General features: G+C 42.4%; 1 protein-coding gene across 1 annotated transcript in view; it reads right to left on the bottom strand.

Annotated features, from left to right (window-relative positions):
• hs6st1a (heparan sulfate 6-O-sulfotransferase 1a) overlaps window positions 1–22,205 on the bottom strand; it is a 58,576-nt gene extending 36,371 nt beyond the window's left edge. Inside the window, exon 1 of the mRNA XM_085442338.1 lies at window positions 21,351–22,205. Within this exon, the coding sequence (XP_085298464.1) occupies window positions 21,351–21,850 (500 nt within the window). The 5' untranslated portion in view covers window positions 21,851–22,205. The remainder of the gene's footprint in view (window positions 1–21,350) is intronic.
• Between the last annotated feature and the right edge of the window lie 4,291 nt (window positions 22,206–26,496).

Below are 26,496 nucleotides of genomic sequence, written 5' to 3'. Positions count from 1 at the left end.
TGAGCCGTGGAACGTGGAGAAACACCTTTGCAGACTACACTAGAGTGCACCAGAGCAACACACACACACACACACACACACACACACACACAGGTCCGCACAGGTGCTGTTTCTGGGCTGGGTTTGGCTGCAAAGAAGAGATAAGGGACCGGAGAAAGAGGAGGGCTGAGGGGGGAAAAAAAAGAAAACTGAAAAGAAAATGGGGAGAATACAGAACGATGGGAAATTAGAGAAGAGGTGCTTCAGAGGCGAGAGAGATCACAAGAGACAGCTCAGGGAAAACAACATCCTGCAGGTGATGAGACAGCAGCGCGCACACTTACGCGCGCAGACTACACAATGTTCACACTTATAAAGAAATCACACAAATACAAACGGGTCCCACAGGCTGGGTGAATGGAAGAAAGGAAAAGGGCCAATCCCATTTGGGAGAGCTGAAACGTCCCAACAGGAGGACGACGCGCACGCACAAACACGCCGCGAAGGAGAACAAACACAGACGCAAAGACCTTCAGCGCTTCAAAGTCGAGTTAACATTTAACAAGTTTAGTAAATCAACACACGTGGACCTTGAGTGTGCGAGTGTGACCTGCGATTGTAAACGCATGTGTGAAGAACAAAGTGGGTCTGTGTCTGCGTGCTCGGGGACAAGAGATCGTGTGTGTGTGTGTAAAGCCACAAGGGCAGTGCAAATTGTTTGATTAGCAAACTCGCGCGATGTAACTTTGAGTCTTGTGACAACTGATCTGATTTACATAAACACACAAAAGAGGTCAGATGAAAAGGTCTTACCTGCTCAGGAAGAGGCCACGTGGAGGAGGAGGAGGAGCCATGGAAGAAAAACACAAAAAAAAGAAAGAGTGGTAAATAATGACTTGTGCTGACATAAAGGTGGAACAAAGTGTCCTATCACAGTGACACTGTGTCAACAGTAAGTGAACCACAGAAAATCCCCATAGCAATCACACAGTCTGAAATCAATAGTTCAAAATGCCACTCCTTGGCTCATTTATAGGACGCAGAAGAATTAATCTGACACGCTGACAAGTGAGGGGAAAAATGAACACCCCGAGCGGCAGAGCGGCACAGAAAGATCGACAGGTAGGAAGGCCAGTTGGAGGGACAAAGTGATAGGTGGGTGACCTATTTATTTGACAAAAGGAGTGACAGGCAGGAGGGCAAACCGACAGGTAGACAGATGCATAAATTGTAAAGAGACAGAGTGAGATGGACAAGTAGACATACAGACACGACTTAGAGTGTGCCAAAAGCAGGGAGCCTGTGCAGCCACGGGGACAGGAAGGCTTGACACCTCATTATAAATGAATGAGAGATGCGTGCCCAAAGAGGCTGACGCTGGGGGGACAAACACACAAACATGGTGAGAAATCTCCTCCCTGGAGCTGGCAACCAGATGGACAGGTAGAAAGCGGGTGGTGGGGAGGAGGAAGGTAGAAGGGAGGAAGGAAGTAGTAGCAGAGGAGCCAGTTTGCTTTGGTGTTCCTCCAGTTCTTCTGCTGGCGTTGGCCAAAGCTTCAGAAGACGGTCCAACTCGGACACAGGCGCTCGCTCACAAGCAGGTATGTTCAGATGGAGTTAAACAGAAGGACGGTGAAATTAGGATAGATGGTGACAAATGGAGAGAAAGTGTGAAAACAGAAGAGGGAGCAGGCGATGATGCGTGTGTGTGTGTGTGTGCGCCTGTGTGTGTGTGTGTGCGCCAGTGCCTGAAATAAGCCTGATGGCAGCTGTCGGCTTCTGAGGAAAGGAAGAGGGAGAAGAGAAGAGGAAGAGATGATGGAGTGAGCGGTTAAGATAAGAACAGACAGAAAGAAAAATAGAGAAAATCACCTGATACATAAGCATGTGATTACACACCAAGAGAGAGGGGAGAAAGATCAGGATGTAGAAGACGCCCATTCCTTTCGACATATCCGCAGCATGTCAGACACCATATGCGAACGTCTTGCTTCATGCGAACACGCGACAGTCACTTTCGCCTCAGAGTTGAGTTAATTAAAACGAAGCGTGGCGAAGCTGACAGCCTTCGTGTCTGTGGTCATACATATGTAGTAATGGATGGAGATGCCACGTTACTACCACGCTAACGCACGCACAGATCACTGGGTACAAGAGCGGGGAATGAACCCCAATACAGTGACAGTCGGAGTCTGTCACTCTTCAAAGAGAGGAGAGTGGCTGGGTTTGAAGGAGCTAATAAGGCATTTCCTTTTCCTTATCTTTTGTTCCATCTTGGCTTATTTTATGTTTTTAAACTTTCAGCCAAATTTTCTATCATTTATACAACAACAGCTCTGGGCACACTAATAGCTTATCTAAAAACATGTATTAAAATAAATCCACCTAAAAGGGAAAGCAATGAAAGCGCTGGTAGCATTCTCCCATTTCCATGACAGACAGCAAAATGCACTTGAACGCCAAACAAGCGAAAGAAAAAGTTACTGAACCCCAGGGAATTAAATCAATTTCATCTATGATGCCTATTTTCTGTTAGATGCATAATTTGGGGAACTGGCAGAATAAAGACGAGCTAATGTTCTTATGTGCACCTCTGTTTAACAAGCATCTATCAACAGGCTAACAATAATTCACCAGTTACCAGAACAAAACACTGAGTCCCTACCTAACATAAGGTAACTCCCGCCACGGCCACCCAGTATAATCCATCCTTGCAAAGAAAGTTGGTAAAATACATCCTGTTATTCCTCTCTTGCCGATTGAATACGCTCTTTATTTTACATCTGTGTCTGCAAGTGGACTCTTTAGCTAAAATGACTGATCTCATCTAGGATAATAATGACGACTTTAGCGTAATGTCTTGTATTACTACGCTATTAGTACGCTATTATAGACCTTTTTAGCAGCACAGCAGATAGTTCGACTTGTCACAGTGGGGAAAGCACAGGTACTAACGATGGCTCAGGTCTGTTAAGTGTCCCAGTAAGCCATAACAGTGAATCCGTCTACAAGGCTTTCCTGTATGCGGTATGGATCCATCATTAATACATCTGTGCTGTCCCTACTTCGACAAGTGTAGAGCGTATGAAAAATCGACGTAGCTTCCGGGTTTGAAAAGTGAAGCCAATGCAGATGTGCATGGAACCTGCACTATGAAATCCATTTTCAACACAAAACTGGTGACAGGTTGGATAAAGCAGCTAAACACTGAGAAAGAATTTAAGTTTGCTTTGCTTTATAGCTTTATCGGGCTCAGGAGGTAGAGCAGGTCATCCAACTGGAAGGTTCGTAGTTCCATCCATGGCTGCTCCATTCAGCATGCCAAAGTATCCTTTGGGCACGAAACTGATCAGTAGAGTAAAAAAAAGCACTGTTTAAGAACTACCCTATTTAGCTTTTACCACTTTAACTAAACCAGTGTGTCTTGCCTCATCAGGTTTCATCACATCCATGTCACCACCTTGACTTTGTACAGTTACTCATTAAACTAATTCCGATGTATATGCTACCCAAAAGGAAACGCTTTTCCCCCAATGGCCCTTGTTTCTTTGTTAGTCATTAATCTCCAGTTGGAGAGGACTTCCTTAACAGCTAAACAAACATGAAGCATCTGCTGCAGATGTGGATCACTACACTACATTACCAAATTCCCCTTAGAAACGTATCCTGATGTGGTCGCAATGTACAACAAAGGATCACATCACTATTTACAAAATGAGATTGCGAATAAACGAGTCATCCTATTTCACTGGAATTCTCAGTTTCTCAACACAAGGACCGACTGAACCGTCGTGAACACTTTTCTGGAAATCTTACAATTTCTTCCATGTAACAGAGTTAGACGCCAGTAAGATCAGAATCTCTTTAGAGTCGACGAGCAGCACGCCCTCTCAACGAGTTCCTGGTCTGATTGTTTTGTTCCCAAGTGAAATTACACAGCCCGATTTCTTATACGACCCACTAAACTGAAAAGCACTCTCAGCTACTTCGACTGATTTAGTTGTAAAAATGACCTCAGCTGAGATGTACAGACACAAACTGCTACTCCAGATTCAATTAGTGACCGAACAAATACACAAATTGCTTTAAGATGTGTCAAATAAGTTAGTGAGAGAAGACTAAAAGTGGATCTTTTACACAAGAACAATTACTACAGATAATTTGAAACAACACAAATACGAGAGCTTTACATTTAAGTAAAAAAAATCTGGTTAAAATAAAATACTGATTATTTCGTATGTTTAATGAAAAACTGAACATACAATCTTCAAATCTCTCTCGATGGGTTTCTTCATAGGATAAATCATATGTAGTACAGCTAGTACAATGCTAACTCCTGCCATTTTAACCAATCCAAGACTGTGTTTCCTTCTTTTTACATCACAGACTATTTCGGGCAGTTTCCTATACAACTTAATTTATTGGTGTGAAGAATTTTTTTTACCCACCAAAAAAAGACTCATGTAGGAGAAAATCCTTTAGTTCATTTATAACAAAAGCATCTTAGTCTCACAGCTGCAATTTTTATTTATGCATTGTGTTTATTTTTAAGCAGTGAAATTTTCATTCACTTTGTTGAAACGCCAATGTGCACGATTCAGAAGGGGGGGGGGGGGGGGGTGTCTATGATGTTTTTGTCAATATCGCAAAAGCCTTTTCTCTCACCCCAAGGCGATCGCTGCCCTGAAATAATCCTCCACAGACTTCTTTAATAAGAGGAAATGCACAACATGTTTTAAATCTTTACTGTGGACGACACATTATGGCTCTGTGGCTGTTTAATGATCTACAATCCTGTGGGTCCAACCTGTAGATCTAATGCACTGGCAGCATAATTCCCTTTCTGGGAATGAAAAAAAAAAAAGCAGGCAGGTAAAAGCTGCTCATAAAGGCTGACGGCTGCACTTACAAAACAGAGAGTGAAGGAAGAGAAGCTGAAAAGACGGTAAGTGCGATAGATTTTTAATATTTAATAGACAAAAACACAAGATTTTTTTAATATTTAATAGACAAAAACACAGTCGACAGATATCTGAGGCCACTTTTCTAAATCTGTCAAAACTGATGGATCATCATCGGGTGTTTATCTACAATTTGTGACTGCGACTGTGTTGTGAAGAAAGTCGTAACGGACCCCTGTGTAAAGTCGTTCACTTCAAGGACTTTAAGATGAGGCTCCAAAGAGCCAGTACACCCATGTCTGACCTTTTCACCTCGTCACACTCTCTCACACAGACGCACAAAACGCCGCAAGGGCTGACCTCTTTACACTGATTAACATTCCATCATGTTAGGAGGGGCAACGAGATAGTTTCACCTCACCTTCTTGATTTCTGTTTCTTTTACTTTTTATTTATTTATTTTTTTAAAGAAAAACCTCCATCATCTCTCCCAGGCTTTTCTTTCTGTTTGCCTGCTCAAACACAATTATCCCACCCCTCCAATTTCCTTCATCGTGGCGCTTTTATTAAGCTTCTTTCTCCCTTCATATCCATTTTCTCCTATGGGTGTTTTAATGTTTTAGCAGGAGTGTGCATGTGTGCCGGCATGTCCTGGCAGGTCTGTTTCTCAGCCACCAGGCTTACAAGAACTTGCCCGACTAGCCCCATAGGGCCAGAGTTTGTGTACATAATTTACACGCAGACTTATATAGATGAATACTTAAAAATACAGATATATTTTTATATATGGACACAAAAGCAGAAACACACATTTTATCACTGTGGCAGCGAGAGTAACAAAAAGGGGAAAATGACTAGGTGTTTCATTAACTATTCTGCACCTTTTCTGCTTTATTAAGACCTGTGACTCATGTTCGTCTCTACACCTGCTCTCTCCGGGCTTTTTGTGGCCGTTGGTGCAGAGCTGCGCCCAGCAGCTTGTGTGTGCGTCTGCTAGAGTGAAGTTCAGCTCATGAAGACTGCACACGGACACGGTATTTGACTTTAAAATCCAAACACTGCGGTCTGCGGACACGTCAGCTCTCCTGCCAATTTTTTGACGGATTCTCAGCGGGCGCAATTTCTCTTCTTTGCTTTCATTCCCCCACTTTTTAAAATGCAGCGACAAAAACAACATGTCAATATTTTTGAAGCTTCTCAGGCTGCTCGTTCAGGCGGTTGAATGCCTTTAACGGGGGCTTCTGTGTTGCTTAAAGCTACAAATTTATGTTTTGTTTGTCCCTATTTACACACAAGAATGGTAAAATATTAAAAAACACGGCCCAATGCATCGTTACTTCTACCAAACAGAGCTAAAACAATGCCAGAAAGAGCTGCTTTGGCATGAGCAGCACTGTGTATCTACTAATTTCACATTTTTGCCTCTAATCGCAATTAAAATCTCTTTTCGGCGTTAAGAAAACTACATTTGAAGTGAATTCAATTATAATAAAACTCTGAAATCTCTCATTTCTATGAAATAATATCCTAGCTACCTACCTATCCTGAGCTTTGATAAAATGAACGTAAAATGTATTTGAGGAGGACTTTGATGTTTGAATATTTTGAAGGAAATCAAATTTGGTACAAAAAAATAAACAAAAAACATAAGTTACACTTAGGGCTGTCTTGAATATCGTTTGTTGGGCTTCAGACGTTGACAGTAAAATGATCCAAAAGAGGCAGAATTTCTTTTTTCCTTCTCCTCAGTGCATGCTGCTCTCCAACTTGCTGAATGGCACAGAAGGAGACAATTGACTGTAGAAGGACCTTCGTTGCTGAACAGCAGTTGGTTGACGTGAGAAAAATGCTACTAAATGTCTGCAAAGTTGCTAAATGTAGCAACAAACAGTCAAGCTGAAACAGGAAGAGGATCACTGCTTAGAGTGAGTCGTGTCAAACGCATAATTTAAGATGATATAGATTAAGAACGCAGTTTGCAATAATAGTGCACCCAAGACATGAACACAAGATTTATAAAAACAAAACAATGGACTGTGAAAAATTTGTTGAACGAATTCAGCTTATTGGTGCAAAAGCCACAGTTTCTGCCACAGGAACTAAAAAAAAAAGAAGAAGTAAAGACCGGAGTTTGTGTAATTAGTGTAAGAATTAGTTTAAGAGTAGAATAGCCCTTTATTGCCATCGTACATGTATAACAAAATTACACATCTGCACTTTAAAAAAAAAAAAGCTAACTGGACTTAAGGAATTAAAATGCTATTTTGACCTATGTATACAATTCCTTGCCGAGTTCATGGGTTCAGTCTATCATTACATTTACTCCATTTTTTTACTCAGTCTCAGTTTCAGAAAGGAAGATTATCCGGGATGACCGTCAAAGCTACACCTCGCTCCTCAGATCTGGTTTCAGAACCCCAGCATATGAACGGAAACATCTTGAAGCTTCAAAACAGCGCTTCAGAAACCAGTAATGGATGCTACACCCATCTTTTACGCTGAATTTCCCATCAGAAAAAAGTGTGAAGCCTCAAGTAGCACCAGATAGTGAGGGGTGCCTACGTAACACCTTAGAAAAACAGTTAAATTGTGCTGTATGGGAAAAAATATATTAACAATAAAAAAAAATAATAATCAAATTAAATAAATATGAAAAAAACAAAACAAAACATCTTAACAGTCAAATATTATTTTAGGCTCTTACGCTCAGCACACAGTAATTGCAGGGTGCACAAAAAATAATAATAAAAATGACAATGACATATTACCGTTCACTGTATGCATATACTTTTACTTTCTATACAACAAAAAGCCGTTTCAAACTTTTAAAAGTCCTTCAACAGGCACTGGCATCCTTACATAAGACCATAATTACCTCTTGTAAAAACCTTAAAACCTGCTTGTTGAGCATGAAAGGTTAACTTCGGTAAGAGTTTAGATACATACGGTACATGCCCACACACAAACAAGGTGAGTCATAAAGAAATCGCTTCTCCATACAGAGTGAAAAACCACAAAAACAGATCGTAGCACCCAGAGCGTCACAGTCTTTCAGTTGTGACTTATTACTTGAGAGAGAAACGCAAGTAAAAGCCGGGATGATGAAAAGACATGAAGGTGGATGAAAGACACCTGGCGCACCTACAAGAAATCTTTACAAGTTAAGAAACCGTGTGTACAAGGCCACAGAACCACATGTCCATATAAACCGGTTATAAAAGAGAAAAAAGAGCAGGATGAACAATAAGTGTGCATATCTGTGTGTGCGAGTGTGTTTGTATGCAGTCGAGTGTGAGCCAGACTCCAACTGAGAGGGGAGGCAATAGCAATTCCCACTGACCTGAAAACTAGCTTGTCAGCCACCTCAAAATACAGAGGAATGGGAAAAAAGAGGGAGAATGTCAGTGAACACCAATGGAGTGAAAATACACATTTAGAAATAGTGGCGAGTGGTCGTGTAGAAAAGATTTGAAAGAGAAAAAAAAATACCCAGGTGCAGTGAGGGGATTACAGAAGGAACGGGACTCGACGCCCCCTCTGCACCGCTGGCTCAAATGAGAAGAATGAGAAGACAAAAAAAAAAGACAGAGAGAGAAAACGGAGATTGACAGAAAACGATGGAAGGAAATGTGCACGAGGCATCTGCACACACCCAACAGGATGGAAAACAAGTGTGAGACAGTTTGTTTAAGTGCTGACAGGGACTCTGTATGGGTGTGTGGATGTGTGGGAGCATGTCCCTTTTTTTGCTTTTGTGACTCCCAAGGTCTCCCGCGGTCAAGAGCGGATCCCCTTTCTCTCTCGTGCCCTCTTTTCATACACTTATCCCCCGCCCCCCCAAAGCACACTCTTTTTTTTTCTTTTTTATACACTCATTCCTCGTCCCCTCCCTCTCTTTTAGCGCAGCGCTGAATGGCCCTCTCTTTCTGATGAGTGACTGATGAATGAAGTAGCTCTTTGAAGTCAAGAGTCACAGCAAGGCCGGTCAAGCGTGAAGAGATGCCGGACAAAAGATGGCAGAGAGCGAGGGGAGAATGGGAAGGAAGGGAGGAAAAGAGAGGGAGGGGGGGGGGGAAAGGCACATGTGGGGGGGGGGAACAGTGAACATCATAAAGTCTGTAAGGGACGGAGGGAGCATGTGTGTGGCAGAGAGAGCACGGTCTGCATTTTTGCACGAGTGCCTCGGACTATTTGCATTGTGATGCTCAAAAGGCCAGCATCACGCAAATGGGAAATAGTCCAAGTTGTGATGAAGTGACATCTTTCTGGACTCCAGGGAGTTTCATGCACCTTTAATACCTCTACTCTCTTTCATCTATTGCTATAGACACTCAGAAGCAGAGAAAACGGCTACTGCCTAGGTCTTTTTTTTTCTTCTTCAAATACTGTTAATGGTACTTCTCTTTATTTTGTTTCGGTGGTTTAAGTGTTGCATTACAGTTAGTATCTTGCCTTCTGCAAATTAATAGCCTTTTAGTCCTATAACCGGTATTTGTCTTTGTTTATGCGTAGTGTTTCTGAGTATCAGCTGCTTAATTTGAATCATTTTTTTTCCAAAACCCTCTGCCTCGCCACCTCTTTCAGTCAACACTGTGTTTAAATTACTTTCCTAGCAGGGAAAAAGGAAAAAAAGCTTAAATAAAAGAGAACAATCTCACTTGTTTTACTCATTTTCTGGGAACACCTTGCTTCACAATGACACACTCACCTCTGAAAGCTTCTCTGTGCTTAAAGGCTCATTGGTGGTGGGGTAACGTTTGTTCAAAGCTTTGGAGCTAACACCTCAAATTACCTGGCTTTCCACTAGAGGAGAATATGAAATTCATAGACGGCAGCGGAGTGACAAGAAGTCATTGGGAAAGCGGTTTGATAGTTATTACTTTGGCTTCATTTGTCGAGTAAGTACAGACTGGGATGTGCAGCCAAGTCCAATTTTCAGAACAAGCGAAAAACACAAAAACAAAGACTGAACGATTTCAATACATCTCGAGCTCTTAATATCCAGTGTAGTAACAAGGCATGTCTTATCAGCATTTGGTGGGACTTTCGGATCCCATTTGCCTTCAACCATGGGGAGAAGACTCCATTAAAGGGAAGCGCACATAATTAACTGTTTGCCTTAAAGAGGCAGGATAAGTCTTGTCTCTCATAAACATCTAATTTACATACTCAGCTCTAATTGGGCTGTTATGTTCTACTTTCCGGGACATGACAAAGCCCTCTTAAGCACCGCTAAGTGATGCGTTTTCATGCGTTTGAACTCGTCAAAGCTCCTTTTTTGGTCATCTGTTCGGTTGTCTAATAAAATATTTTTTTAGGAGGTAGCAGGACTACCTTGGAGATAATTACAGCATACCAAAATTTCCGGGGTTTAGGCCGAGACTGGAGTGGAATGCTCGGAAGCGTATTAGCAGTGGATGCCATTGACTAAGTATGAAAATAAACTTTGAAACAGATGTTCAGGCTTAGTTGGGGAGTTATCTAAAAATATCCGCAACGGGCAGCACCAGGGTGCAGTGGTTAGCACGGCTGCCTCACAGGAAGGAGGTTCTGGGAATCCACACTGGTCGGCTGAGTCCTTTCTTTATGGAGTTCACATGTTCTCCCTGTGCTCGAGTGGGTTCTCTCTGGGTATACTGGATTCCTCCCACAGTCCAAACATGTGCATGGGGTTAGGTTAATTGGGATTTCTAAATTGGCCATAGGAGTGAATGTCATTTTCAACAGTTGTCTGTTTCTCTGTTATCCCTGCCATAGACTGGTGACCTGTTTAGGATGTACTGGCCTATCCTCTCCCCACGACCCTGATTTTATAACTGGTAGAAGATGGAAGGATGCAATGTTCAAGTGGTTGGTTATGGTATTAGCCTTGCCTCTCCATGTGTATCTACTCTAATAAATACAGCAGTTTTAAATATAAGACACTAGACTGTCTGCTGAAAACAGTGCAGCCTCAGTGGGACTGGATTTTCTCTGCCTATTAAAGCCTAAGTAACCAATCTATGTGGTTGTTAGGACAACTCCAGGGGAAAATCTGAAATATTGATACACTTTGTATCCTTTTCAAGTACTAGTCTAAAAAATGTCACAACACTCTACTATGCATCTGTAGGAGCTCCTGAAGTAATTTAGTATTTTTTTGCATTTATTTGACAGGCTAACAAAAAGTATAAAACTAGAAGCTGATGGAAGTTTAGTATCTTACTTAAAGACTGTAACAACACAAAGCTGTCGGAAGAAATATTACATATCATGGGGGATCAAACCAGTGATCTCACTGTTACAAGACTTCGTCCTAAACTTCTAGTATAAGGTATCAAAGGAGATATTTTAAGGAATTGACGGGCTTAGCAGACATGAAAGACCCACTCCCTAGAATTCCCTTTGTAACTTGGCAATTACCCCAAGACCACCTGATTTTTCTGTCTGTGCACATGAGGGAAAAAAGGCACAGACAGAGGGTGGGGGGAAAAAAGAAACCCGTCGTACAGTTCCCCAGGGTGAGAGAGGGAGAGAACATTATACTCCTCCTGTGTTTATCTCAATCTCACATCAGATCAGATCACTGGCGGATAAAGGCGCATCCTGACACATCACTTCCTCTCTCTGGAGGAAGCTGACACGCGCTGGGGACTCGGAATGACAGCGGTGGTGGCGCGCAGGATGAAGAAGTTTTTTTTGACAGAGCGAAAGAGAGAAGGGGAAAACAAAGGTGAACCTGACATACTTGCAGCCCAGATCCACAGAGCCAAGTGAGATGAAGAAGAGGAGGAGAAGGAAGAGTGGCAAGAGACAAAGAGGTGAAGAGGCACTAAGAATAGTATAACTGGATTAGCTTTAACGCTGACCTTTATTTGGCAGAGTGACACTCTCTCACTCGTCTCTTTAGTGCAGTTACAGGAGAGGCCTGCCCTACATTTAAAGCTCAGATCAACATGAGTCGGTGCTGATTTTCAAACAAGGAGACGTATGGATTTGTGCATTTGTGTGCAAGAAACATCTTTTAGTAGCTGCCACCTGACAGCTCCTCATGCGACTGTTTGTGGTACAAGTAATCAGCTGCGGTTCGCCTTTAATTCTGCTCAGCACAAAATAAAAACCTAAATCTCTCCGAGCAGCCCGATGAAGTTTTTATTATTTATGCCCAGCTACAGATGGTGCACAGAGGGCTGAAATGAAACCAGAAGTTCGGGGGCTTGTTTCCAGAGTTAAGACAAAAACACTCAATGTCACCAGTGGCATTTGTAACATAGAACTAATCCGACAGAAGAATCCAAGGGCGAGTCAGGAGATGCCAGTTTGGATGAGAGGCGGCAGCGAGTTATGGAAACAATGGAACAGAGGCGAGCGCAGATGTGACGTCACAACTATCGCTCTGTTCATACTGGAGAAAAGAAAGCAGCGAGTGACTTTTTGCTGTTCGGTTTGTCCTTGTTAATATTTAAAGTGACCACCGTCGAGCTTTTTCGCCTTTTAAAGCCTTTAGAAAATGTAGATATTATTATGCAACGTCAATCTTATTCATGTAAATGCAGTGATTTTGGAGACACATCCCTGGGAGGGCCTCTGAAACAAGAAACTGCATCATCTGAAGCTGACATTGTGCAGAAATAATGGTAAGGTGCACCTAAATGTTCACAAACACACCTTGGCTTTTAGGAATTGTAACAAATCACAGCTCAAAGCTCATTATTTGTATTAGAAGATAATCAGAAATATGCATTTTCAGTGACGCTTGGCAGCAATGTAAGCAACACATTTCATCTGTGGTTTACCAGGCAAACATGCAGTCACGGGCAGGCTCACAAATCAAATTAATGTACAGTGCTGTGAACACAGATCCCACAGGACACACATTCACACGGCACACACACATGCACCAATGAAGTTAGAGGACATGCACTCGCACACAGACACACACTGCACTTTCAAAACAACCAAAACAAAACAAGGAGCAACTCTGGTGATCTACAGCTCTGCCCTAAAGCAAAGTACACAAACCAAGTGTAGCAGAACGAGGAATTTCATTTTTCCCCCACTCTGGCGGGACCCTCACATGCAAACACATATGAACACACACACACACACACACACACACACACACACACACACACACACAGAGACAAAAGAGGTCCTGGGATGGCATGACGGGCAGAAAAACTGAGAAGGATGATGGGTAATGATGGGAAGAGGCGTCAAATAGTAGCAGGCAAAACTGTTTTTTTGGGGGGATCGGTAAAAGTTAGCTCAGTGTGTGTGTGTGCATGGGCGTGTGTGAGCAGAGACGGTCACAGTCAGCTGAAACTCCTCCCCCTAACTCAAAGAGGCAGTGCAGGATTTGCATTTTTCCCACAATTCAATTAACACGCTTGTCAGCCTCGCCTCTCCGTTCACATGCCTCCTTTGGCCATCTCTCGCTCGCACACACGCAAGCACGCACCCACAGACACACATCAGCTTCGTGAATAGATTATTCATAAATCCTAGCATGCAGAAAACGGTCGCATTTATTTGTTTGTTAACAAATAAAGGAGAGGGAATGCACACTGAGAGATGAGGAGCAGCTCCGGGTTCACATCCTGTCTGGACTTGTCATATTGAGGGACGTGAAAAGACAGTGCCGTTAATGGATGCAGAGAGAGGCTTCCCCTAGGGATGTCTCCTTCCCTCTCTCTCTCTCTGTCCTTCTCCATCTCTGAGGAAGGAAAGAAGATGTGAGGGAGGGCAAAAGATGAGAAGTGCGATCAAAGAATAGGGAATCATTGGGTGTTAAAAGAAAGACAAGAAACTCAGTGTTGATATGTAGCGAGAGACCAGACAATGGAGACAAGGCCAAACCTCATTTAGGAACCAGAAATAAGCCACAGATGCGCTGACTTTGCCGCGGGGCTGGCTAATGACTCCAGCGAGCCTCTTGTCTGATTAATAGACTGTAATCCCATTCTCATGGACAGCATACCATAGCATTCCGCAGCACCACTCATTAACCACTATAGAAATGCTCACTAATCAGCCAGTCGCTTTTAGCTAGCAAAACTAATGCTAGGCTAGGATAATCAATAGGCGGTAATCCTGTTGGCGGAGCTGCTGCAGCGTAACACCCCTTATTAACAGCCATAGAAATGTCTGCTAATCATTCACCGCACGGTTATTTGTCCACAGGGCCGCAGAATCACTTCGGTGGCGGTGGCGAGGGTTGACATTTGACAGTCGGCAACAGAGGGTGGAAGAAAAGGAGTGACACACAGAGCGGTAGGGGCTGTGTAATGATTAAGAAACACATCACTCCTGCTTTTCTGTCCCGCGCTCATGCTCTCTCTGTCTGCGTGTCTGTCGTCCGTCTTCAGCATACATCCATACTGGTCTGGTAAGACTCTGCTCTATGTTACTGTCATTCAAGTTCAATCAATCAATGACAAAAAAAACCCAACCTATCTAATCCATAGCACTCAATCAATAATGAAGTCTTGCAGGCAGGGTAATGATAACCTTTCACATACCATCAATGGAGACGATGTTTAGCAGTCCCTCTACTTCTCCTGCCCTTACAATCCACTGAGGTGAAACAGCTGCGGCCAATCAATTACGTGCAATGGCCTCAACTCGGCTTCACTGTACTGGTTTGATTTCTGTGCCGGTTCATGTTGACTTTAAGGTCGATTCTGTAATGCCCAACGTCAACAGTTTGGTTCTAATCAGACATTTGCATCCCTGATCAACCAAAGCCAACCTTTCGTTTGCTGCAAAACGTCTGCAGATGGTCTCCGTGGCACGGAGTCAAACTAAAACCCTGCGTATGTGTGTAGTGATGAGGCCCAACAGAGGTATTGGCATATTCTATTGAGCTAAAGTCTCAGCTCTGAATCCTGAGGCTGTGTTATGCGTTGACGCAATGACCTGAGAATGAACCTGAGCTGAACTCCTGAAGTCAACGCGAAGCAGCAGTGAAGCACAGACCTGTCAATTCTACGTTACCAAAGGAGAAAACAGATACAGAATCCATCTCAACTTTTTCTAACAGTAGAGAAATAACCATTTTATTTGAGGACATCTTGAAACAGCATTCAACTAAACAGACTACAAAGAATCAAAACCTTTACTTAACTTTTAAAAATCCCCAAAACAAAACTATTTGCTGTATGATAACAAATGATTATCATTTTTCCCAATTCAAGATAAAGCTAAATGACGAACTAGTAGTGCAGTGTTTACCGATCCACCTGACATTATCCACTGTCCTGTCAAAGTCTCAAATAGGCTGTGAGCAACGAGTTGATATTTGAAGCTTTTGGCACGTCTGTGGTGGCTTCATTATTCGAATCCACACTAAAGCATTTTAAGCTTTAAAAAGAAAACTTTAAATAAAACAGGTTGAGCAGCAAGAACTTTGGATTATCGGCCTGGTGGCAGCTTGTACAGATATACAACCTATAAAGCTTCTTTCGGTATGGTCCTGCAAACGTGCATAGAGAGTGGTCTTCGCCCAGTCCTCTAAAATTCTAACTGTGCATTTCTGGAAGTTGATGATGCATCGGTCTGCCGAAAGATGGACTGCAAACGTGCTATCCCTGCTGAACCACAAATTCTGCTTTATTCCTAAGGGGTCGCCATAGTGGATGGATCTGCATATTTAATTTGGCATGGATTTTTACACTGGATGCCCTTCCTGTCGCCTCCTACAGCAAGTGTTTGATATTTTACTTAATTACCAAACAGGTCATAACAACTGTCATTGATCAATTGTGTGTCCTTTGAAAACTCCATTAATCTACTAATGTTCCCACGACTAAATGTAAACATCCATCCAGACACTTATCACTGCATGTCCACTGTACAAACATGATATTCATCAGGTAAAGTAAAGCAGCTACTGGTATTATTCATGAGAGATAAACCCAATCAGAGCCTGGTTTCTAGGAAGATAAGCAGGCTTGCCTGAGAAGAAAAGGGGATTTGAGTTCATGAACGGAATAACTGGCTGGACTGATCTGGGAATGTTTGTCGGGAATACTATAACCGCAGCCACAGGATGAACGGACGTAACCGGCTTTGGTGTTCCTGGCCGGCAGCGCTTAAAACCAGCTAATCTGATTGGATTAACACTGACCTGCCTGACTACACATGAGCGCGTGCATGTGCTCGCATAGACAAACACACACACGCACATATGATATGCCAATCAGCCGTGGCTGCCTCTGCAAAGTTAATCTGGATGCTGGGTTGCACTGGCATCATGCTGGGCTACCACATGCATACGCATCCGCTCTCACGCCACACACACGCACGCACGCGCACGCACGCACACACACAGCCATCTTAGGGTGCAGTGATTTGTGCTGTGAATCTGAAACAGACCTATTGAAAGAAGAGTAATGCCCAGTGCTTGACAACCGTGCTAATTGACTAGCCCCCTCCCCAGCAATGAAACTAAACGTTTTCACCCCTCCATCCTTTATCTTTCCAATCATTCCCTGACAGCTCTCCTCTTGTCCCACACTCATTCCATCCTCTTCCTCATATTGCTCTTCATCGCCGCCATCTCTTCTTCTGTTCCCCCCCTGCCATCGTCCCCTCCCCTCCCTCATACATGTAATCATTCATTAGAACCAAGGCAGTTGTCCATTAGGCAAAGCAGCCATTTTGGAAATTGCAGCAAATCTTCCATGAAAAGACATTTCCTCTAATGCAGTAGTCACGCTCGGGGGGAGAGCGAGAGAACGATGGCAAAGGAAGGAAAGAGAGACAACGGGCCCGAGATGGATGGAAAAGTGAAAGAGAGACAGCAAGAGAGCCCCCAGCCATAAAGCCACCAAGCAGAAAGCAAGCCTGCTGTTTGATTAGAGTGACACCGTCATGTGGACGGAAGGAGGGAGGAAAGGATGGAAGGAGAGGGAGGGAGGGAAAGTGTTCTAGAGAAAAGCCAAGGGGGGCTGAAGAGGAGGTGGGGGAGAAAGAAACAGGGAGCGATTTGAAAGAGGACTGAGACTAAGGCAGTAAAATTAGCCCCATCACTTTGCTTACTAAGACACTCTTTGACATGCCAGGATTAAAAAAAAGAAAGAAAAACAGGCACACACAGTCATGAGATGTGTGTGTATACACACACACACACACACACACACACACTTCCAGAGGACAGATGGTTTCCCCCATTTGAAAGTGGTGCTTTAATTTAAGTGATAGGAACCTCCTTAACCAATTAGAAGCGCCATATCTTAAGCATTGCATTTGACTGTTTGTTTCACACACTTATTAGTGGACGTGTGTGAGCGCGAGATAGTGTGTCCCATGGGATCAGTGGGGAACATTAAAACTGGTATAAGGAGTGGGAAGATGACAAATCCACTCTCAGTGGCGCTCTGCTAAGTAAGTGAGTTACTTTCTCCCACAATGCCACTGTTCATATCGATCTCATCTAATCACCAATCAAAGCCAGACCTGTCTCCCCCATTACCAACTATTCATCACGCCGCTGCTTGCTCCTTTTAATGCGCTTTGCTCTGAAGCTGCCACATTTATCTCCACACCAAACTATGTCCAATCAACTGTTTTATTTTCTTCAAAAAAAAAAAAAAAAATATTAGGATTCACTGTATTTAAAAGAAAAAAAAAAGAAACCATACTTTATCTACTTTCTTCAGCGTTTTTAAAGCTGCTGTTACGCTCTCTTCAAGTGGAAATATTCAGAAGAAATGGTGCAACAGACTCATCTGTTCAATCAATAACTAATCCAGCCATAACAACTGGGCTTGGAAAGTGTTACAGCATCAATACAAAACAGCTCCCAAATCCACAAATGTTTTGGAAATCTCATAAGGGTAATTATGATGCTCTCTAGCTCTTATTAAAAGGGCAACATGCCCCCATATAAACATAATTAGAAACAGTTAATAAATTAGGCAACTGTCAAATATCGCAGAATTTTATTAATGGATGCACTTGTTTGGACAAAAACCATATTGATACTTCTTTCACAAAAGGCTTGAAAGTATTTTTTGGTTTTTTGCTGGTATGCTTAATCAGCAGAACGAAACAAGCAAAGACAAAGTTCTTTGATTTCATCATCACGTTAAAGAAGTTCCCAAAGTCAAGAGTCCTACAGCCTACTTAAAAACCTGAAAATCCCATGGAATCTGTGATTGTGATGTGTTTCCTTGAAATTTTTATTTAAAACAAACAAACAGAAACAGGCTCTTGGCTATAAATTGCTAATGCTACCAAGTCATATGCAAACTGCTGAGCCCAGTGAGTGACCCACCTGCCACTTTGACACAAACTTCAATACAAAAGCAGTAATGAGTACTACCACAGACTAACCAACCCATATTACCAGTTTTAATTAACGTTTGACATCAATACACAAATTTAAATAAATATGGAACTGTACATACTTGAGTAATCTCAAACTGATTTTCTATTAGTAATTTGCCCCACATGCAATACTTTTGTGGCCCACCAGGGGGCCCCGCCCGCAATTTGGGAATCACTGCATCAAAGCATAAATCAATTAAAATGGGATAAAATATAATCAAAAAATTAAAACAATGTAAGAATGAAACATTTCATTAATGATAATTACATATTATATGAGTCTTAATTTCACTCCAGCTCAGTGTGTGCATCTGCTCTGTTTTACTGTCATTTCTCTCCTCTGCTCTCTGTTTCACCATGTGACTGAGCGACGAGTAAAAGCTTTAAAACACTTTAGCTCCACTTAAACCCAACGACAACCCCAGCGTCCGAAAGTCAGCCCTAAAATCTCCTAGTCATCATTATTATTTCTTAATATGCATCCCACATGAAGCTAGTAGCAAGAGACAACGCTGCAAGAAGCTCTGCTGGTAGAGAAGCCAATCCTGACCACGACCCTGGTGGCTCTCCTGCTGATGTCATTACAGCTGCAACCCCACCGATAAGCTTCCTCAACCCTCCCATCCACTTCTGGAGACAGTTAACCTCGGGGAAACACTGCAAGGCTAACCCTGGTAGCCTGCTACACGGATGAAAAGGACTGGTGTGCTGCCAAAACACTGTGGGAGAAAGCTCATTGATTTTCATTAAGGGCGTGTGAACATAAAGACATAGACATGAAATAGATGTTTGGCTTACATTAAAACTCAGGAAATATCCATATCATATAGAGCACAGCATACCAAGCAAAGCCAAACTGAATGAGTTTGGGATGTATTCACATACCCTTACAGTAGTAGTAGTGGTAGCCATCTTTAGTGACTTGTCCACTATTAAATCTTAAATATGTTTGTTTGTCTGGACTTTATTCAGGTTTTCCTGCAGATATATATTTTCGTTGACAGCCAGGTGGTGTATTTATGTGCCTCAATCCAGCTGATGGAAATGGTCCTAATTCACATTTTATTTTTGCAGCATTTGAGACGTTTGTGTAAAATCCACTCGACAGCTGTATGAGCGCACAGCTGCGGAGAGAGGGATGCTGGATCTGTCAGCACAACAACTGCTCCTGCTACATAGGTCTGTTTTAAATAATCATTTTCCGTTTCACACAGACATAGATTCACTCAAACCCACTTCCTCAAACATAAACGCACTACGAATATACGCAGTTGATCGGAAAGCTGCGGGTTGGGGGGACACCGAGAAATGCCACACTGACACCTTTAAATTCACGCTTTAACTCGCCTTTGCACGACAATGCCCTCAAGATAAATGCTCCCAGCATTATAAGAGTGCCACAAGAGGACCGAACAATGAGGACAGAGGCCAGAAAAAGAGGCAACGAGGGAGAAAAAGGAACAAACAGAGCCGTGACAGAGAGAGAAACAGAGAGCGCTTCTTGTTTCTTTGCAGTTATTCACTTCTCTTCTTTGTGAAAGTTGCGCTGTACACAGCTTGGAGCGGCACAGTTTCCTTTAGGCCGTTTTTACCCTTGCAGTGCCTTGTTTTTCCTGCCCCGAGTGCTCAGACAGTCGATTACACCCGGGCCAAGCGATCGTCTGTCATCTGTGCTCTCACCCGTGCATATTTACTCTCATCTTCTCTGCCTTCTTGTCTCGTTCTTTTCCTGTGGCCTCTTCAGGTGCGCGCGGGCTCAGAAACTGTTCACAAAGTGATGAAAGGCAGTTTATCCTGCATCCACGGTGATATCTCAGCCCTCCATGCAGAATGGCCGAACACGTTATCACCTCTGCCCCAGGGAAACCACAGGAGTCAGGACAGACGCCAGTAGCAAATACCACTGCTAGTGTGTGTATGTGTATGTGTGTATGCGCGTCCCAGTGGTAATAATCACCCGGATTAGAGCGGAGCCAAACCCCCGCAGGGTCCCCCGATCTCCCTCCCCCTCTACCAGCCAAGCCCAGCCCAGCCTGCAGCACTGATCCCCCAGTCTGAGCAGCCATGGGAAGCAGAGCAGCCGGCCTGACATCTCCACCACGCCTGGCTGCCAGACAGACAAATTTCCACAATTTCTAATCCCTCTTTGTCCTATTGATCATCCATAGCCAAAATAAAATATTGAACAAGCTCAGACAACACAAAGACACATAACCCATTCAACAAGCGTACCCTTTAACCACAGGGGTGCAGTGAAATGGAAGTTGATACAGCCGTCAATATGTCTGGGTGAGGGATGCAATATGTGGGCAACAACAATGGGGAAGGCGTGGAGAAGAAATGGGTTATAACTTAATAAGATGCGCATTGTGTCTGGGTACCTCGCAGTCAAAGAGAGGGATTATTACTGAGCGGAAATGTTGCCTGGATGTATTACAGCCCTCCTGAAATAAATTCAGCCAAATCTCAGCGTACGATTCAGTGGGAGGGCACCCTGATATTGGCACCGATCAACAATTGTCAGAGATGCTGCTGAGCTCCTGTGGCATTTCGTGACAGTGTAGTGTTGAAATGTCAATCAACATTTGCCTCTCAGCATCTATTCTCGACCTACAGATAGATGACTTTATGAAAATTATATGGTAATGCTGTCCCATGCAGAGAACAACACATCCGTGAAGAAGCTGTGGGGATTTTCATGCGTTTGTTACATTCGTTTATGAGACTATAACACCTTTATATTACCCTCTGTTGTGCTTTATCTTCTCTGGGATCACAATAACAATCCTGCGATTAAAAAAGAAAAAAAAACCCTGCTCCAGGTGGACTTTTGATATTTTTATGAGGAGAGATGATCTTTAAACCAGTGACTATTATGCCTTTTAAAATGTCTCCAGGGGGATGAGGTAAAATATGTCATGAACAGAAAGAAGCTGCTAAGAACTGAAAGGCAGTTTGACTGAGTGACATAAGTTTATTTATCAACTGTAAGTTTTTACGAGCTTTCAGTGACCTTATTGTACCTCCAATGGAGAAGAGCTCTAAAGTTTCAGACAAACAAAATCCTCCGCAGTTTGGGGGATTAGAACCTAAACCACACTTTGTGTCTTTTCCATAGTCTACAGTAGCCTGACTACACCAAACACCTCCCAGTCTCACCTCAGGGATTTCTGCTTGTTCTCCTTCTTGTTGAGGACCCCTGGCACACAGTTGGTGAGCTCCGTCCAGTCTGCGTGTAAACCGCAGCTCCAGCCGGTGGAGAACCGAGAGAACAGCCAGGTCTCCTTGCGGTTCGGCCGGTAGCAGGTACACTTCTTCTGGCCCGGTCTGCAGTCGCAGGGGACCTCCAGACGGACATTCTGCACCAGGTGCCTACCGAAGGTAGTCCCCCCGGTCTTCTGGATGTGCAAAAACACGATCACGTCCTCCCCTTTAATTTGGAAATCAATCGTCCTCTCCAGGTCCCTAACGGGGAAGTAGTATTTCTTAACGTAGTGGGGGTCCGGAGTGGGGAAGATGTCCCCCTCGTCTTCTTCCGTGAAATAACCGTGCGGGGAGCCGAAATTGATCACCCCGGGGGCCACGTACTGATAGAGAATCAGCATAAAACACACGGATCCGACGACGATCAACAAGAATTTGCTGCTCCTCTCGACCATGATCCTTCCCAGTGCGGTCCCTACAGCACGCTACCATTTCCCAGTCAAGCCGGCAACGGGGAGCAGGGCGCTCGGCTTCTTCATTTTTGCTTTCCCCCCTCCGAGAAGGAATCGTTTTCGGGGCTCAACAGTGGCTAATTCCGCTTCGAGGCGACCGGCTCGTGGCTCATGGCTCACCGCGACCGTTCAACACCGTGAAAGACGCATCGTAACTCGCTCGGAGAGCCCCTCGGAGCCGACCCGCTCCAGTTTCACTTTACTTTGGTGTCCAGTCAACACAACAGGCTCACTGCATCACAGTGGAGCTATGTACCCAGGATGCAGCGCGAAACCTACCTTTCAACCTCTCTCACTCCCTCTCTCTTTCTCTGAAAATCTAGTGAAAGGAGAATCGCTTTAATTTGTTGGTTGACATGTAACGACCGCGGCATTTGCCAGCAGCCAATAGACAGCGAGATCGAGCGTTACAGTAACGAGCTGTAGTTAAATACTTTGTATTGGATTATTTTACAAACAGGGGGATTTGAATGAGTCATAGTGGTTATAATGTTGTATTCTGAGTTTATGTTTTCACTTTCAAAATACATTTGCTCTTTTACTTTTACTTTTATTGTTTAAATCCTTCAGTTTTTGCTTTTTCTCATTAATATCAGCGTAGCTTTTAGACTTTTTTTCTCCTTAAATTATTCTAATGTGGAAGCCAAGATTCAAAGGAGTTCTGAGCAGACAGATAACTAAAAGTGAACTAAAAACTGGGTGTGGAAAAAAACATTAACACATAAATGGTAATAAAAATAAAACCTATAGTTTAAAAAAGTAATAGGAATTTCAAAGTTAAAAAAAATATATATATATATATATATATATATATATATATATATATATATATATATATATAAAATATTAAGTAAAAATGAAAACATTTCAGACATTTATTTTTATTTTTTTTTACTGAACTGGAACTCAACTCTGGGAATTACTTGGAACTCAACTGATTTGAAAACAGAAACGAAACAGAAATCAATACCAAACTATAAATACCAAATTCTAAAATTAACTGATAGGACACTTTGTGCTGGCAGCACACTTACAGCATGTAGACAACCCATGACTCCATAAACCAACGTAGCAAAATCCATCTGTCAAGTTGTGCTCAGAAAATGTTCCAAACTGACCTTAGTGTGTTTTGTAAGTACATATTATTGTTTCACCAGGGACAACACACATTTATGTACATAAAAATACAAAAGAATAGAAGATGTAATGTAATGTAATGCCAGATTAAAGCAGAACTGCTAATCTACGTCTGTGGTTCCATGCCAGGTCACATGAAAATGTCATAATTAAGAAAGACATTCAACAAAAACTAACACAATAAAACACCATACAGAAAATGTCCTACCTCACCAGGACTGAGTTTTAGTTTTGTTTCAGAAAAAGGACTTCAAATAAAAATAAAAGAATTTTTATTTTAAACCTTTTTATACACACTCATCACAAATGGTAAATTTTTAGTAACTGCAGAGTGGTTTCGATATCTCTGGAGTTGAATTAGTCTGTACAGTACCTGTGATGAGCCTATGAATGCTGCAGTCTCAGGGGCTTTGGGGACCCGGCTCCTGTGGGTCTGTGTGGCATTTACTCTGCAGTAATTTGATTATTCACAGATCTGTTTGCTAATACCTTCCCCTAACAGAAAACAAAAGCCGGAGTGGATGGTCCTTAAACGGCCCCTGCATTTTTTATTAGTTTCAAAAGATCTGGCAAAAAGACGATGATTTTCTGAAAATATAGCCTTTTGTATGTTTTTGTAAGGACACTACTTCTTAAATTTTTAAAGCTATTTTCTCAAAAACACATTACTTATAAATCCACATTTTTATAGGCACATGTTTTATTTAAAATCTTCTAACTTCCTTTTGTTGTTGTTATTTTTTTTTCTCTGTTTTCATCTTTAGATTGGGGTAACCCAATATTGTGTTATTTTTCCTCTTGCTCAATAAATTAAGAATTTATATAAATATATTTAAAATAGCCTCGAAATCTCCATCACAAAGACACACTTCACACAGCCAGAAAAGCAGCATTAGGTACAAGTTTCTGTTGAGCAAAGCTCCCCTAGCTCATTTACTAGAAAGCACCGAATATCCGACAACCATGAGATCAACCTTCCCCCTGTGCTTCACGTTGCTTCTCGCGTTGCTCCCGCTGGTGGTCAGTAAAGAGTCCTCCTGCTCGCTTTTCTTCGAGACAGCCTTCCAACTTGTCAGGCATATTTACGCGATTCCTCGGGGCGATTAATGTCGAACATGTTTTGACTGATCACATGTGCGAGTGGAAGAAAGAGGCATGTTTTAACAGCCAGGTGCTGCTTCATCACAGCTGACGGTGTGTTTTCTTTGCCCTCCCTGTGGTTACCTCGCAGGTTCTCACACATTTGTTATTGCAGATGTTTATTGTGGTAATGTGACAGAGCGAAATGAATGTGCCTCTAATCTCACCAAACTACCCGCCCTGATTCCCACATGTCTCTTAAATGAGGCTTAATCAGGAAGATCGGCCTCATCAGCAGACTGGGGTTGTGAAAACAGCAGTTTGTTGGCTGTGGGTAGTAAGCAAGTAAGGTATGAGGGTATGCTTTCACTTAGAGAGGTTTCGGTTGATGCTGAGTTACGCGTTGAGTCAGGCTGTAATTGGCCTCGTGGTTCTCCATGATTTGATTATGGAGAACCACTTATATAAATATTCTTTCATTTTTAGCTACTTTAAATCTACCCCCCCCCCCCCCCCCCCCACACACACACACACACACATAAAAGCTTTAATCGTTAAATATTCTTGGGTTTTATTTACCGTTATTGACAACACGGTTCCCTCAGATTAATGAAAAAAATGCACAAAACAGACCGTGATTGGTATTAACACGTCTTACACTTATAGTTCAAATCCCTTGAACATGTTGAAACATGGGCAGTTTTTATGACTCTCTTTTTTTCTCACATTCAGTTAATTGGTAACACATAAACGAAATACATCAAAACCGAATGACTCTCAGATTTAAGTTAGGCAGATCAGAAGCACAGCCAGCAACAATTATAGCTTATTTTACTGCAGGGAAGCTCAGGTCAGGTGCACTGGCTGCTTGTCAGCAATGTCACAGGGAACTGCAGATGCAATCAATATCGCAGGGTTTTGTGGTTTGGTTGAAAACAGGCAATGTATATGAGGCGCTGTGGATTTTGTGCAACAAGTGTGCAAAACTCGCCACATTGGGAATCAGCAACTTTGTTTAAGCCCTGAAGATCTCAGATCAGCTATCTTGGATGTGTCGCTTCAATGTTCACAAACAGCCTCAGCCAAACCACAAAACCCAAGCAACTCTTACATTACCTAATCTTGTTTTTTTTCCCTTCAGCTTTTCTTAGAAAACAAAAAGATATTAAAAAGGCTTAAAAATCTAACACGCCTTAAGCTGCAGGAACCCCAAAGAGATATTAACAGATTGGTTTTGATACAGATTCTCTCCACGTGTTATTCCAGAGGTTACATAGTCCATTTTAGACCTTCAATTATAACACACTAATGTGTTATAATTGATCTGGCATGAGTAGAATGATGAAACGATTGATTCCTAATAAAGCTATGTGTTAGTCACAAACCCTTAACAATATTGTCCCTTATTAGAGTGTAGTTATTTGCTGTGTGAGCTATCTCAATAAAGGGACACCACTGCTAACAGACTCCAAACCACAAATGCCTTTGTTTGCCTGAGGAAAATCTGGCTCACATCTGAAAGTTGTCTGTGCAAATTTGTGGTTTAAAGTCTGCGTCCAGGCATTCCTCTTGTTATTGGCAGCGCTTTACAGGAGCCTTTCACCTTCTTGCCTTGTGCATGTAATTATACGCCTTCCTTTACAGCTTGTAAGCATTTTTTTTAGATGTTTTCTATTACCATAATGGCATTTAATGATGCCAGTTTGGGCTTTAGAAACATAAAGAAGACATTATAAACCAAACAAAGCAAACATTTCGACTTATCAACTTCACTCAGCAAATAATGAAATAGCAGGAATTTGAACTGCTGATTATTTGGTCGATAAAACATCTAACGAAAATGTTTAAATAAGACAAAGAATGGCAGCAAATGCTACTTTGGGAAAGCTGCAAGAAAGCCATCATATGGAAAGGGCTGCAGACAAAACTGCCAGCAAAAAGAGTGACTGTGCCACGTCTATCACTGAAATAAACTGTAGAGAGACATTGACCTTTACCTGAAGAGTAAATTATGATCAAGACGTGAAATATGGGGGGAAAAACAAATCACAGATAGATGTGCACTTGGACGCATGTTCCTGAGAGATGCTGTACATGTGTTAGTGTCACATTGTCCATGTTAATCAAATATTAAAGCCTGAAATTTTTAATTAAAGTGGTCCTACTGCTCATTTTCTTATTTATAAGACAAACTTGAATGTCATAATAATATTAATGTTGTCAGGGTATGTGCAAGTAATCCTTGTCTTCAGACTGCTCCAAATACTTTTTCTTGGATCTCTAGGATGTCAGTGAGTATGGAAATCCCTAATATGGTCATCTCAGGCACGCAGCTCTGGCTATGAGCTCATAAGCCCCACCCAACTGCTGTT

The sequence above is a fragment of the Copadichromis virginalis genome, linkage group LG19, assembly GCF_057382275.1.
Source record: "Copadichromis virginalis isolate Kocher_CV1m ecotype Utaka linkage group LG19, C_Virginalis_male_GT1.1, whole genome shotgun sequence".
In the NCBI taxonomy this organism is placed as follows: Eukaryota; Metazoa; Chordata; class Actinopteri; order Cichliformes; family Cichlidae; genus Copadichromis; species Copadichromis virginalis.
Note: the sequence above shows the minus strand (reverse complement) of the source record. Positions and strands in the feature narration are given on the sequence as shown.